This window comes from Dipodomys merriami, unplaced genomic scaffold, assembly GCF_024711535.1.
Source record: "Dipodomys merriami isolate MVZ:Mamm:240054 unplaced genomic scaffold, mDipMer1.0.p SCAF_9, whole genome shotgun sequence".
Classification (NCBI taxonomy): Eukaryota; Metazoa; Chordata; class Mammalia; order Rodentia; family Heteromyidae; genus Dipodomys; species Dipodomys merriami.
The window spans coordinates 55,784,107-55,799,969 of NW_027206512.1; the positions used below are offsets into that span (position 1 = coordinate 55,784,107).

General features: G+C 35.7%; 1 protein-coding gene across 2 annotated transcripts in view; it reads right to left on the reverse strand.

Moving 5' to 3' along the window:
- The window catches only part of Slit2 (slit guidance ligand 2), a 307,698-nt gene that overhangs the window by 116,574 nt on the left and 175,261 nt on the right, over positions 1 to 15,863 (reverse strand). For both annotated transcript variants that reach the window (XM_070012748.1, XM_070012747.1), the window contains exon 5: positions 4,829 to 4,900. In XM_070012748.1, the coding sequence (XP_069868849.1) occupies positions 4,829 to 4,900 (72 nt within the window). The remainder of the gene's footprint in view (positions 1 to 4,828; positions 4,901 to 15,863) is intronic.

Here is a 15,863-nt window from a genome sequence, read left to right on the forward strand (position 1 = left end):
GAAGACAAAAGCAGTCTTGGCTTAATTTAGAGGGTACATCTAAAATAATAACAATAATAATACATTCTTATTGGAATTCAATTATTTAAAATCTTCATACTGAACTCACCAGAGAAAACTAAAAATAGAGTTTGTTTTACAATATGAATAAAAACTAGCAACCTATTCAATTTTCAAGTATTAGTTTCAAGTATTGGTATTAGTTTCTTCTTATATCCAGGAGTAAGTACAGCAGACAATGTTTTCTCATAAAAACAAGAGGCTCTAAAATATTACCTTACTAATAAAGCATACACTTTGAAAACAAGCTCAGAAGTTTCAGCTATAAAGCAAAATTTTAATGTGAATCTTCTCCTCAGTGATCAAATGGAAGCACCTAACAGATACTTGAAAATATGAAGGAGAACATTATAATGTTTGTTTTCACCATTTGATTAGGAGGCAGCAAAATCTTTACCCTGTGGGTTTTATATCTTTTGATTACATATATAAAGTTTTAACGACAAGCTTTCTATATGGTTTCGTCTACCTTTAGACGAAGCATAATTGGGTAATGATAAGGTAGAGGTAGCTTGTATTTTGTATCTGACTCTAAAGTGAGAGAGGTAAATGGTACAGAAGAAACTAGGGAAGGCACCATCAGCCTGATCATTTTGTTGGGATCGTAATATGATTTTATTTCTTCTCATACCTCACTGTCTAAAATGCTAAAGAAAATAGTTTAATTTGCGATTGAAATAAAAAAGAAGTAGCATAATAAAATAAAATCTAAAAAGGTTTGAACTCAACTATGAAATAAATAGATAAGCAAAGGAAAAACCTCTTTGGGAAATTCTCCCTGGAGATACTTAAGAGCAAGATAAATGCCCATCTGTCGAGAATAGTTTTAGTGTGGCTTGCTTGGGGGAAGGGGGATAAAATCTGCTAATCGGCAAGATTTCCACTGCATCAATTTCAGATGGCAATGATGCTGCCCTGAGCATATTTAGCCAGTCTACAAGACGAAAGTGAGTTCTCTCATTGGAAAGTTTGTGGAAACCTGAATTTACTGAGAAGGCCTGAATGTGGCAAATCCAAGAAACCTGCTAGAGCACACAGGACTGGGCTTTAAGGCACTGTGATACTAAATATGTCCTGGGTGTATTTTCTCATCTCTGAATAACTGTATGGTAGTTATCAGCACACACTGCAGTTCTAGCCAACTTTCTAATTTACATGCTAGGCTGATAAATAGAGCATAGATCCTCTGTTTCCCCCCCGCCCCCCACTGCAGAGTAGTGTTACTACAATCAGTGGTATTTTGGGGTGGCACGGTATTGGAATTGGAACTCAGTGCCTAGCACTGAGTAGGCTGGTTTGCTTAGCACTGTTGCCCAATCACGTAAGCCATGCCTCCAGTCCAGCATTTACATGTTTTGGAAAATGAAACCTCATGAAATTTTTCTGTCCGAATGGTGTTTTACCCAGTCATTGCTTGTCAATTTACAGTCACGTGTATAATAATAATAATAACAATAATAATAATAATAGTGTGAATTAAAATTTACTCTCATATTTTCTCTCTTTCTCTCTCTATATACGTATAGTTTTGTTTTATAAGGCTGAAAGGCATGGCAAGCCTCATGGGATAAGAACTATTTTTAATGATATAGCATTTTTTAGCATTTTTATTAATTTAGAATACAAAGGAAGGTTTCATTGTTATATTTCAATATCTTTTACAATATATTCCAATCAATCTCATCTTCTCACTATTTTTAATCATATAACATCAATTTTAAATGTAAAATGCCATAGTAGTCTAGTTCTTTAGCCTATTTAGTTAAAGCTGTTATGGTGTGGTATTGCTATGTTGCCTCTCATACAGTTGGATGGACACAATGAGAATAGGAGCAATAAATGGTATATTTTGCTCACTTTCTTTATTCAGCATTCATACAGTCTCCTAACCCCATTTGTCCATGGAAATGCAAGTCTCCGAAGTATTATATAAATTATACTCTATAAAATTTCCTCCAAATGCTTCTTAGGATTCATAGTGCTTTGTTTAATATATATATATTTTTTTCAATTTGTTACACACACTCCTCTACAGTTTGTGTTGAATCTTTCTACCCATTCAAAATCCTGAAATGTGGCCTCAGATAACCTCCTTAATAAATCTTAACTTTCTCAACTCATTCTTATCTACATGTACATAACAAGCCAACCTTCTTAGGTTCTTTCCTATATTTATTTTCATTTTCTTTCCCCAAGCATTCCATGATAACAACAAGCAATACTCTGAACTTTTCTCTCCCTTCAATCCCTATACTATTTAATGACTTGTCTAAAATTAATGGTCTTATATATGCATATATTGCAATATCTAGTGTGTTTTTCCTGTGTTGTAGTTCTAGGTCAAATTGATTCATAATAGAACAAATATTATTATTTATTCATTAGAGTCTAATGAATCCTCTTTTTATACACATTTTTAGGAATAATTTCCAGGCATTGACTAGTTAAATATTGCAGAATGAAATACTATATTGTCACAATATTTTACTATTTTGAAAGGTCTTTCATTTCCTGAACAATCACAACAAATTGAAACAACTGTTATATTCATTTTATAAAATTGAATAATGAGGCTTAATGAAGTTGACTGCTTATATCTAAACACAAAATATAACAAAAGCATTTGGAGAATGCAACGTCAAACTCATCTCCTGGTGTACATAATAACATTCTTTAAATTGGGAGACTCTGTGCCTCAGAGGAAATAAACCATTTAAAAATACACTTCTTAGAGCAATTGGCTCTCATCTCCCTTTAATCTCTAAACTTGTTTTAAATTTTAAATGAAGAATAAATAGGGACAAATCTCTCACAACTGATCTTTCCCCTCAAATAAATCCTTCAATATGGAGGAAGTGCTTTTTATACACTTGGGAATATCTGAACAGCTGACCTAAAAAAAGTTGAATGTTACTTGTTTTAAAAACTTAGAGATAATTGCAAATGATATTTCTAAGGAGTACTTACCTATAGTCATTGTTATAGTTCTTATAAAAACATAAAAGCAATGTGGATAGGTGTGATGGAACAATTTTATGCCATTGTAGTTAGATAAAATATAAAGTGACAGATTTGGCTAGCCTGATTCTATCTTCAGAGTTTTTCATGTACTAGCTATTGAAGAAAAAAAAATCCTTTTAACTTGAGTGCTCATAAAATCCTAGGGTCAAAATTTTAATGGCCCCATGGTCTAGCCACTTACACATTTATACTTATAAGCCTGTAGTTTTCTGTTTTAATCTGTATATTTCGAAAATAGATGCTTAGTACAAAGCCCGTTTATACTGAAGAGAAGATGTAAAGGCTGACATCTGTGGCTTTATAAACACAAGTCTTCATTGGCAGGGAAAGCATCTGTCTCACTTTCACTACTAGAAGAAAGAGCACTGGATTCCACGATGGAGAAGTCTTGAATATAAGTTAATTCTTCAAGAAGTACAGGCTGTGTTTTTATTACTAGCTAAGAATGATTGGGTTGTGATCACTTCAGCAGACAGGAGCTTTTCTTTCTTTATATCCACTATTATTGAAAAAGCTAAGGGAAAAAATTATGTCCTAATGTTCAGAGTTCACTGAAGACAGCAATCTTTAAAGATTACTGTGCGATATTAACATCTATAAAGACAGGTTTTGACAATGTGGAGATTGTCATTATTGAGAACCCAAATTCTATGGGTAGCTGAAGAGCTATAGGCATTCAAAAGATACTTCTAACACAAGAAAACAGATAAAGATTTATCAATGAACAATAAACAATGTACTCTATTTTCTTTTTAATCAGAAGATAAACACATCTTCTTCCAGGAAATGGGAGGGGAAAAAGATATGGGAAAAAAACCTTACTGGAACAGGAAGTCATAATTTTATCATTCTCAGATCTTGGTATTTATTAAAAATGTTGACCTAAAAGCTCCTAAAAGAAAACTCAAAACCTGAAATGATTTGTTTTAAGTATCTGTAACAAAAAAACATTATCTAGACTTTCCAGAACAATTATTCATATTCTGCATTTCCAATAAGAACCAACAGAAACAGAAACCAACCAGCATAGGGGAAGAGAAATGTATCAAAAACAGCTTTTCAAAAATGGTGCCATTGATTTCTGAAGATTAATCACAATTTTTACATGTATTCAAATGTTTTTTCTTTCATGTGATTGTTTCTAACACATTTATAAGATTATTTCTTTGTTGCTTTGTATGTCCCTCCCCCATGGTATAACCATGCTTTCACTGTATTTGATGTCGGTATAATTTGTGGAGGGGAAGGGGAAAAACAAATCGTTTAAATAGGGATACAGGTGGACCCATTGCAATAATGAGATGTACAAGTCATTATGTCGAAAAATGAACTTTACAACTTTGGTGCGGGGGGGGGGGGTGGGGGGGGGAAGATTGGGTGGGGGGGGCGGGTGGAGGATGGGAAGGGATGTGAAGGAGAAACAAAGGAGGAGGCTACAATGCTTGATAAGAAATGTACTCATTATCTTGCCCATGTAATTGTAACCCCTCTGTACAGGATTTTCACAATAAAAAAAAATTAAAAAAAGAATAAATTTGGTAAAAAAAATGGTTTCCAGATTCTTCTACAATAAGATTCTTTTCAAATGTCAAACATATATATATAATACTATTACAATGTCTTAGAAGCAAGTCAAACACAAATATTTACCACAGTTCTCTTGATATTTTTGAAAAAATATAAAATTAACTTTTAAAAGATGTAATTTAAAACTATCAAAAATGGAAGAAAAAATATGTATACTTACAAATTTTTAATGTCAACTGCCCCTCGGAAAGCCTTCCTTGGAATGGCCTGGATTTGATTCTCACTGAGATCACTAAAAAAAAACAAAAAGAAAAAAAATGAGAATTTACATCAGAAGATTTTACTTTAAAATGATTCTAACCGGAGTGTTAAGTGGTAGACATCAGCAATGCAGCAACAGAAAAAGAAACTATCATAATTGTGTTCACAGCAATTAGTAGAAATCTAAAAGCTTGAAAAAAACCTATGTAGCTATAGAATATAGGTATGCCAAATAAAAATATTTTACATTCTTACCAGAACAAAAGTAGTGAATCTTAATTTTATTTTGTCTATTGTAAATTGCTTTCCTAAAGTATACTTATATTACCCTTTCTTTGATTTTATAATTGATTATTGTACTCTTTCAGAGTTGCCCCAGTTCGGCAAAATAAAATATTACTTTAAAATAAACAATAAATTGCCCATAACTGTTGCTTTTGTTCTTGATATTTCTCCAAAATCACTGGCATAAATTAGCTTCTTAGAGAAGGCTGGGTAAAAAGTGATAAAACCTTGGAAGTGTCATTAAGTTTCCACAGCACTTTAAGTAATCTTGAAAATGGAATATGGCTGCGCCAGTCCAACAATACAACCAAATTCCAATATGAAATATTAATAGTAGGCTGATTTAAAACCTTCTTTAAATAATTCTATTATAACCATAAATGCAAGACTGTCTATTTTCACATTTTAATTTAATTAAAAGATGCATTTTAATCAAAGAGAAAAGCATTCTTTGAGTTGCGATGGGAAGTTTGCAAAAATCACTCATTACGGAATGGATCGTTATTTTCCCTTCAGATTCCAAAGAGAGATAATTCTATAAGCTCACACAGTATTATTAGCTTTATCAAGTAGGATTCAACACAAACATGTTAAATAAAAAATAGAAATTTCCCTTCTAGTTAACTCTTTTTTAAAATGTTATCGTATAGCAGAAAGTGGAAATAACAAATAAATTGCCAAATTTGCAATGGTAGTGCTAAACTACCCTTACTAAGAGAACTGACTTTTCACAAAATAGATGAAGTTACTGACCATGAGTATGTAGCAGATGAAAATGGAGTGATTTTCCGGCATGTGTAAAGGACCTGGCGAGATGCACCTACGACATCCTTCTCACAAAGCTACCAAGGCATAGTGATTGCAATTCGCACACTTGTAGCCACAGGAACACAAGAGGAAACTGACAGCTGTGGAGATTTAGTGTGTGGTCCTGACCTCATTAGCACCAAATTCTGTATAACTAAGATTTGCTTTTATACCCCAATATCCTCAATGTTCCAATAAAAATAAGTTCGCTAAGCAACTTGTAAAGAAATGTGAATTATTTAGACAGAAGGTCTTTTGCAAGGACCTGGAAATGTCCTCTATCAAGTTGTAAATTTACAATTTGTGCTTATGTTGGAGTTAAGACAGGCATCCATTTCCTGAGCCATGTAGCTTTATACTGCTTTCAATAGTTCCAAAACATCCCTATGAGTAATAAAACTTCATTTCCTTAAAGATTGCTTATTTCTCCAGCTTGTCATTGATTTGGACTGACTTCCTTCCTTTTTAAAATTACACTTAGTTAAGAAATATTTAACAATATATATACATACACACACACACACACACACACATATACTAAAAAGCTTGATGACAGAAACAATATTCAGGAGACTAAGGAGCAGAGTTTGGAGAGAGAGAAATCAGAAATGGTAAGAAATTAGGAGGAAGAAATGATTGCACTCAAGCAAATAGGTTCTACCGTGTACCTTGTCAACCATAAGTCACATTGTTGCTGTGTTTCCTTGCCAGCCTCATGTTTTTGAATCTTTCCCTTCCATGTCTTTTCAGACAAAGAATGCTTCAGAGCTTTTAGATGAGTAAAAATGGCAGTGATGTGCACTTCAAATCTTGGTTGTTCCCATCCTCTGCTGCTGCCACTTCCTCTCCCACCCCCAGCTGGGACCACTTCAGTCCCCACCTGCAAACTCAGTTACGGAGTTAGGTTCTCAACTGGGGCTAGTGAGTGAGAAGAAGATCAGGGAGATGACTTTAGCTGGCTCCCTGAAACATCACTGACAAACCTTCAAAGGCAGGTCAGGTCACTAGGCCTGAATTTATTTTCATCTTTCTGATTACCTTTGGAAGACTCCTAGGGTACAGAAAAGCTTTCTCCAGTGAGTATTGACCAATCTTGTTTCTTCACAAATGCACAGACATTTGTCAGGCTCAAAGCCCTAATTCCCCTAGGGATAATACTTTGTGTGTGGCTTCATGGCCTGAGCGGACAGCGCCCCAGACAAGTGCTATGAGCTCTCAGATTTAGTGCCTAGACGATCCACGCAGGGGCCAGGATCCCAGTCCCTTCAGTAAAGTGTTTACCTGGGGAAGAACAACCTGACATATTTTCTGTACCTATCCTTTGCCATAGATGATGTTTTAAAAATATTTTAGCCCAATTAAAGTGTGCTTGCTTTCATCCTTATAAACCTCTTGTAAAATAAGTGGGTTATCTTGATTTCACAGGAAAGAAAACAAAGCTTTGAAAGTGCTACACAAAGAACTAAAATAAGTGAGAAGAGAGGGACTACCCGCAACACTGGGCAGATAGGAGAGCCATTTTGGAGTGTAATGGTTATGAGTGTGAAAATCTTTCTGTATGATGGAGGGATGTACTCCTCAAGTGTTTGGAGGGTGGCTGACTGAGGCAATGTTCCAAATAAAAGCAGATCTGATTTGGACCTTGTTGAAAAGTTTTTATGCACAAAATTCCTCAGCCTCCAGTGCTGAGGAAGAGGGGAATAGGTGGTGAGTAGTACTATTTCAAAGAAAAGCAGAATTCCAGAGCAGTTAGAGGCTTAGACTTAGGAGACCCAGACTCCCTGAGAGTATATTCCAGCACTGCTATCTATTAACCATGTGTCTTCAACTCTGTACCTTGGTCTTTTCAACTATGAAATAGTACAATAATAATGCCTTGTAAGACTGTTCGGCGAATTTGGTTCATTTATACTGGGAAAGCGTTTAAAACATGCCTGGCACAGCTAGTGTTACCGGCTCATGCTTATCATTCTAGGTAATAGAATGCTGAGATCTAAAGATCACACTTGCAAGTCAGCTGGGGCAGAAAAGTCTATGACGCTTATCTCCAGTTGGCTACCCAAAGGCTGGAACTGGAGCTATGGCTCAAGGGCTAGAGTGCTGGCCTTGAGTAAAACAGCCAAGAAAGAATGCGAGGTCCTGAAGTCAAGCCTTAGTATTGTGACCAAAAAAACAAAAAACAAATAAATAAAAAGATCTGGGAAACAGTAAACACCACCGGTGATTGTTTACACACTAGTGATCGGTTGTTGGCCCCATGTGTTGTGCCTGTACTACTCCTTGAAGATCACTGAAGGCACTGACAGCATTGCTAATAGAAGGAGATTGTTCTGTGAACTGTATAGAATGAGCAAAATGAGTCCGAGCTACTGCGTTAGCTAAAGAAGCTGCCAAGAGAGGAGTCTGGAATTACATCACTAGGCAATAGAGTGTAAAAACTTGTTTCAGAGGAAAGAAATGGCCTGATTGGAGTTGATTTTTAGGAAGATTAATCTGGAAATTGAATTTCAGAGCAGGCAGGGTTAATGACCAGAGCAGTGGTGTTGGAAGGTGTTTGACAGACAGTGGTCTCTGGAGTTCAAGGTAATTTTTTTTGGAGAACATTAAGCAATAGAATCAGGAGTTGCGCCCAGTTCCAAATATAAGGTCTTCAAGGCAAGTTAAGGTGACTGTCATCTTGGGACACGCGAGCTTGGAACCACTTGAGTTTTCTAAGTAAGGAAATAACGAAGTGAGAAGCGGGGAAATGATATGTGCATTAAAGAGACTAAAATGATTCGACTAAACTGGCTAAGGGTTTATCACAAATGCTCAGTCATCATATAGAATTTTCTTCAGATTATTTTAAAAAAGCCAGCATCGAACCCCTTGAACTTGAAAGGCTAACTTTATTCATTATCTGAGAAGGCAAAGGAGTGAGACTGGCCAGCCAATCGCTCCCACTGGAAGCTAATCACTTCAGCAAAGAGATGAATGACCTAAAAGTAAAGCACTCCCAAAGAGCGAAGAGCTTGCATGGTTGATATTTGCACTGCTGGAAAGACACAGACCCCAGGGAGCCCTACACCTGACAGGAATCCTCATGGCCAATCCCAGGAGCGCAAAACAACAACAACAACAACAACAAAACATAATCACGCTGATTGGCAGTAAAGAACCTCATGTAATTACTAGAGTTCTTTTTTCTGTGTGTGGTTTTGCACATTGAACTTAGGGCACCTTGCACTTTCTAGACCACCATTCTACCACTTAGGCTACACCCACCCCTTTTTAAATTTAGTTTGTGTTTCAGATAACATCTCACAATAACTGTGCCTAAGTCAGTCTCTTAACCACAATCCCTCAACCTCTGCCTTGAACTGCTGTGAATAAAGGCATGAGCCACCGCTCCAAGCAGTTCTGTTTCCTTTACAGTGTGCTGTAGAGCCCCATCGGAACTGATGCCTCTTGTTACACATGCTGTTTCTTCTACATAGGTCTTTTCTTCTCCAGGTCTTTATGTATTCTTTTATCAATGAGGTACTTTGATCATTCTTTGTCAGCTGTGTGAATGAGCTCTTGTTAAGATATTGTTGGGGTTGATCCATTATTGATTTTTTTTTTTTATTGCTGGAACCCTGCAGCTCCTTCTAATACTGAGCATCTAACGTTTTCTGGAACATAGTAAAAGTAGACACATTTTTCTTCTAATCTCTAGGACACTTGAATACCAGTGCTACCAGATCTGAATAGAAAGTATTGAAGAAAATTTTCTTACAGCATAATGACAACATTTGTACTATTCCACTGACATTTAAGTATAAATAATAGTATACCTGGAAATTAAAGAAGATAATACTCAAAGCTAACAGTTACTGAGCAATCACTAAAAGGAAGATAGCACACCTTGCCCGACTTATTTCTACAGTCACATCAAGATGGGCTCTTTCAGTCTCATTTTGGAGATGAGGAAGGAAAGGAAAGGAAAGGAAAGGAAAGGAAAGGAAAGGAAAGGAAAGGAAAGGAAAGGAAAGGAAAGGAAAGGAAAAAAGGAAAGGAAAGGAAAGGAAAGGAAAGGAAAGGAAAGGAAAGGAAAGGAAAGGAAAGGAAAGGAAAGGAAAGGAAAGGAAAGGAAAGGAAAGGAAAGGAAAGGAAAGGGGCAGGGAAAGGAAAGAGGCAGGGAAAGGAAAGAGGCAGGGAAAGGGAAAAGGAAAGGGAAGGAGGGAGGGGGCATATGTGGGGCTAATGTGCAAATGTGTTTATGTCAAACATTGCTTATATATTTCTTTAAGCTTTCTATTTCTAAAAAATTCAGGTGACTTTCTGAAGTATTGTTTCTTTCTGACTGGTGTCTGTAAGGGTTCGAGAAGGTAGAATGTCATCTGCCTATGTGGAAACTGAAACACCACATCAGCATTTAACAAAAGAGTCAAGACTGCAGTGCTGCGATTTTATTACCCACGACGTATGGTTTCTAGTTGAGTATCCCATTAACCTTAGAGTGCAATGATATCATTTTAATTATATAAATTGAAACAGCAATGTATAATACCTATATCATGTAAAAATGGATTTACTTTATGTGAAAGTGTCTAAACTATCTTTTAGTATGAAGCAATAAATTTGCTTTAGATGGCATTCCTGGCTGTAAATTTAATTACTGGTAATTTTATTTTCCTCCACAGTTTAACCTCTCTTAGAGACTGACCGAGAATACCATAAATCTGTACTTCCATGAACTACTTTGGAAACTACTGAGTAATGATAAATGAGTAGTGGCACAGATTTTTACTTTACAAAGTAAAGAAATATTAATCTAGATAAGAAATAATAATTCCTACATGTAAATATCATCATAGTGTAAATTCCTTGTGTCTAAAAGGCATATTATTTACATAAGGAAATAGTTTTTTGTTCTGATTTTCTAATCAATTGCATGGAAAATGTTTCTTTGTGTTTTGGGTATTCAAATAATTGAGTGGAGTAAGAGATTTAAATGAACAAATGTGAATTTAACATGAGAGGCAGATGTTTGCAAAACGTTAAGAGAAAGGCCAGTATATACATAGATTAGTTGGGAGTTGATAGAGTAGAACAAAGGACACAATGATGGGACCTTACTTAAGAGCAGGGAGGGGTTTAGGGATATAAGTAAATGCTTTATTATTCATCTGTACTTTCTCTACAAAGTAGCTATTTCTAAAGGGAGTAACATTTCAACATAAATTCTAATGTTGACTACACCTGGTGAAATGGCCACATCTCCATGTGAAGAGAGAACAGAGAGGGTAGAACATGGATATAAGAGACATTCAAACCAGGGCATCTGGATCCACATCGCCCTCTAAATGGCTTTGTAACAGGGACAAGCAATTTGACTTCTCTAAAGCTCCCTGCACCTGCAAAATGTTGATTGCTGCATGCATCGAGCTCAAGGAAAGAAGAAATTTTCGATATTGCTAAGTGTGCCAATTAAAGCTCTGTGCAATTCTGCATATTGTTATCTCTTTATTTGGGGGTGAACTTGAGGACTTGCACTTACAGTATTACCCTGGATGTGCCCTTCATTAGTTCTATTAGCTTTGACCTTGAGATAGTTTTTTAAAACTTTGCTAAGCTTCAATTTCCCAATCTTTGTATTAGGCTAACATTTGAAACACATGTCATAAAGCTGCTGGGAAAATTGGATGAGATAGTCACATAATAATATTATTTGGTAGGTACTATATATTATCATTTAATGTGGAAATACACAGAAACAAACAAGAGATTGGAAGATTTAGATTAAAAAATTAGCACACCAAATCATACCCGGGGAGTATATTTTCAGATAAAACAGAAGAGACTTTTCTTGTTTAAATATACTATTTGTGAATTATACTGCTGTACTTATCAATAAATACTTAAAACCAACCTCAGTAAGCTCTCAGTTATATTAAGATACACTTTAAATTCAGAAAATTTAAATTCATCATATTCCGTTTTGAATTACAAAACAGCATAGAAAGTTCATAACCCATATCCGGGCATGTCATAATGTTCTGAATGTAAAAAGCCATTTTATAAGTTTTGAAAGGCAAATCTAAGGTAATGCTTCCATTAAGAGAATAAATCATCCTTGATTATGCAGCTAGCAAATATTTTGAAGGGATTCAAAGTCACAGTTTCTGATATCATGGCGTTAGAAGTATATATGAAAGAGCAGCAGATAGAGAAAGGCAACTTCCAGTTCAAAACGATGAGTGGTTCATGGGTAGGCCCGCATGGATTGGAGATCCTGGGGGTACACATGTGGGAACCCCATTACCCCCATAGCTTACTGTGGCAGGAAGGAGCAGAAGCAGTTAGTCTGCTTCCACGTTGATGGCCAGAAAGGAAATTGCCATAACACAGAGCATTCCAATAGGGAACTCAAAGGAATGACAGAGAATGATCTCCAAGGCAGAGATGAACAGGGAGAGGGGAAGAGGAGAGAAAAAAGTTATGTGTATGAGAGTGGTAGATAAAAGAAGTGTGAATAAGAGGAAGAAATCATAGAAGACGGAGGGCGTGTAACCAATGAGAGAAATCTAAAAGAGTGGGAGCTGAACATCTCTCCTTTCTCAAGATTTCTAATTTTGTTCTTTTATATAATGTATAGCAACATGTGAGGATTCTGAGACATTCCTTTAATTGCTTTGGTTCTATTATATATCTAAACCTAAAATGACACTGGCTGGATTGGTTGAGTTGGCAAAAGATGCTTACTATTTAGAGAAGAAAGTACAAATTCATTTTTCCCAATATACACATGGAACACAACCTTTGTATCCATCCACTTTGTATTGCTTCTTTTTTGTCTGTGCATGCAATTAGAATGCTGCAGATTAGAAGATCACAAAGTTTTGCAATGAGAACACTGAACATATTCTACCTTGACCCTGTCAAAGGATGCCATTTCAGTGAGAGAAAATTGACTTTACAATTAGAATGCCACTCAGACGCTTTGTTTCTGTGCCAGTTGTCAATAAATATCTTAACCCATCATACTTTACAGAAACTCTTTTAATAATGCACGTCATAACATTTCACAGCTTAAGTTGATGAAGAACTCCATTGCAATACTCACAACCCTGCCATTTGCTTAAAATTCTATTTGGATGCCAGAATAAACCCAGACACAGTTTTGCTGTGTAAGCCAATCTACTAGCCTCTGAATCAATTCAGCCCAACAACTGCTCCAAAAAGGCACTTAAATCAATTTGCTACAAAGGTAGCGCATAAAATGACATATGCACAAACTGTACTTCGTCATTTTACACAGATAATTAACCCCAGTGGATTGAAGGCTCACATTTGAGTTCAGTGCTCTGTCTCAGTACATCTTTGTGAAGAACATCCATTGAAAAAATAATTTCAATACACATGTGCCATTTATGTGTGTAATACGAGATTAACCTACAGAGTATGAATAACTTTCATTTTGTATGATTTCAGAACTTTATAAACCTTCACAAAATTCAATATATCTTTTTCTGACTTGTAGTATTTCTTTTAGGTACATTAACCACAAAAGAAACCATCCATAAAAGAAACAGTGTGAATTAACTGTTTTTTTTTTTTAAGTCAGTATATTTTTCCATGCTCAACTTGAATGAGCAGTTTCAAATCTATGCCTCCTTCTCTCTTTTTTTCCCCTATGTTATCCAGGTTACAAATATATAGTAGCCGTATACAAACTCCCATGAGACAAGTACAGATTCTTTTTTAGCCAGTCAGCTAGAAAGTCCTTTATAAAGTTGCTAAAACAAAAATTTAACTGATAATTTTTATTTATTTTTCTATAGTACTTTTTTATTGTAAAGGTGATATGCAGAGGGGTTACAGTTATGTAAGTCAGGTACTGGGTACATTTCTTTCTGAAGAGTGTTACCTCCTCCCTTATTTTCTCCCAGTTTTTTCCCCCTCCAGACTTCCCTTTCCTGCCCAAGTTGTATAGTTCACTTCCAACACAGTGTCTAGTGAGTACTGCTGGTGAATTGGTTCAACCTTTGTCCCAGTGTTTCTGTGCTTCCCTTTCCCCTCCCCAAATGAGATAAATTTATATATAAGACAAAGGGTACAGAAATAAAAACAGGGACAAAAAGGGAATAAACCAAAGAAAAAAAGAAAAGAAATAAAAGAACTGCAAACACTACAACTTTTTGTATTCTTTACTCCCAGTGATTTATCTAAAATGAGTTCACAGTTCAAAGAAATTTCTTTTGTAGTCCAGAGATGATTTAAAGATTGGAATCCAGGAGAATTCTGAAATTATCTAATGACAATCCATCCATAGGCTTAAGATAAATATAATACTTAGCTAACTTTACAGCAGCTGATTTTTTATTATCCAGGTATTTGATTCAAATACATCAGTCAAACATGCAAAGAAAATGAGTGTGAAAGGTTACTGTAATTAATTATCAAAGCAGTTTAGTTGAATGTCTAAGATCAACTATAGTAAGTCACGAAGAGCTAAGATTTCTTTGTGCTCAAGCATTTGGAAAATAAATAAGTCAGTGGATTCATTTCAAAAACATGTACAGCCTAAGACTGAGGGAGATATATGAGATTGTGTTTATTTCCCCATAGAGGAATCCACATTTATCCATCAGTAAATGACACTGAGTGACAGCTGTTGCTGGTGAAGAAACTTCTAGAGATCTGCAGAAATGCATTCACGCACAACTGCTGTCAGTACAGCAGAGTGGATCGTGAGGTCAGCAATGTCTTAGGCCCCTGACTCAGACTGTCCAGAGACTTAAACATCAAAGAAAACTGAAACCACTTTGGAGGATAATGTAAAAGCATGTACATACATGCACACCCACATGCGTGCATAATCTAAAGTTTCTGTATTGACTGAGTTTGTCTATTTCTATTTGTTTTGTAAAAATAGATTATTCCATGGTGCATGCAGAGGTCAATTTGCTTAAAAAAATTCTTTTAGTCAGGTGAAGCTTGCCTCCTCCAAAATACATAGATACAGATGCTAGGATTGAATAGTTCATAATTAAAGCAACAACATGTAACTCTCACTGTGTTACATAAAGTATGACTTCATTTAAAATTAAGATTTATATGGTGTTTTCCTTCAAAGAATCCTAATCAACAATTAATTACTTTAGTACATTTCCTCATGGAGGTCACACACACACACACACACACACACACACACACACACACACACACACACACACACACACACACACACACACACACACACACACACACACACACACACACACACACACACACACACACACAGTGTACAGTTAAAATTACCATGGCTAGTTAAGTCAATTTTTTTCCTTATTAGAAATACAGGTATGATGGCTGAGAAGGTTGCTCAGTGGTAGAGTACTTGCCTTGCATGCATGAGGCTCTGGTTCAATTCCTCAGCACCACATAAGCAGAAAAAGCTGGAAGTGGTGCTGTGGCTCAAGTGGTAGAGAGCTAGCCTTGAGCTGAAGAGCTGAGTGACAGTGCCCAGGCCCAGAGTTCAGGCCCCACGAACAACAAAAAGAAAAAAGGAGATACAGGTATGTGGATTTTTTCATTCAAGGAGATTTTTAATAATAGGGCACCGATTCCTAAATTTGCTGTGACCCTTGTATTCTCAGATAGTAGTAAGTAAGAGGAAAGACAAGGGACATTCTAGCACTGATCTTTGGTGTTTGTCATTTTTTACTTGTTCAGGTATTAGAAAAGTGTATTATCAAAAATTCAGATGGAATAGAATGAAATAGAAGAGTTAACATATAAAAATATGTGATATATAAATGAATTATATACAAATTAGTAGACTAAAATTTTAACTTTTTTATAGTGTAAAATGCAGCCCAACACTATATGAAATCTATATGGCTAGAATGGGATTTTATCCTTATCAGATTGTTACA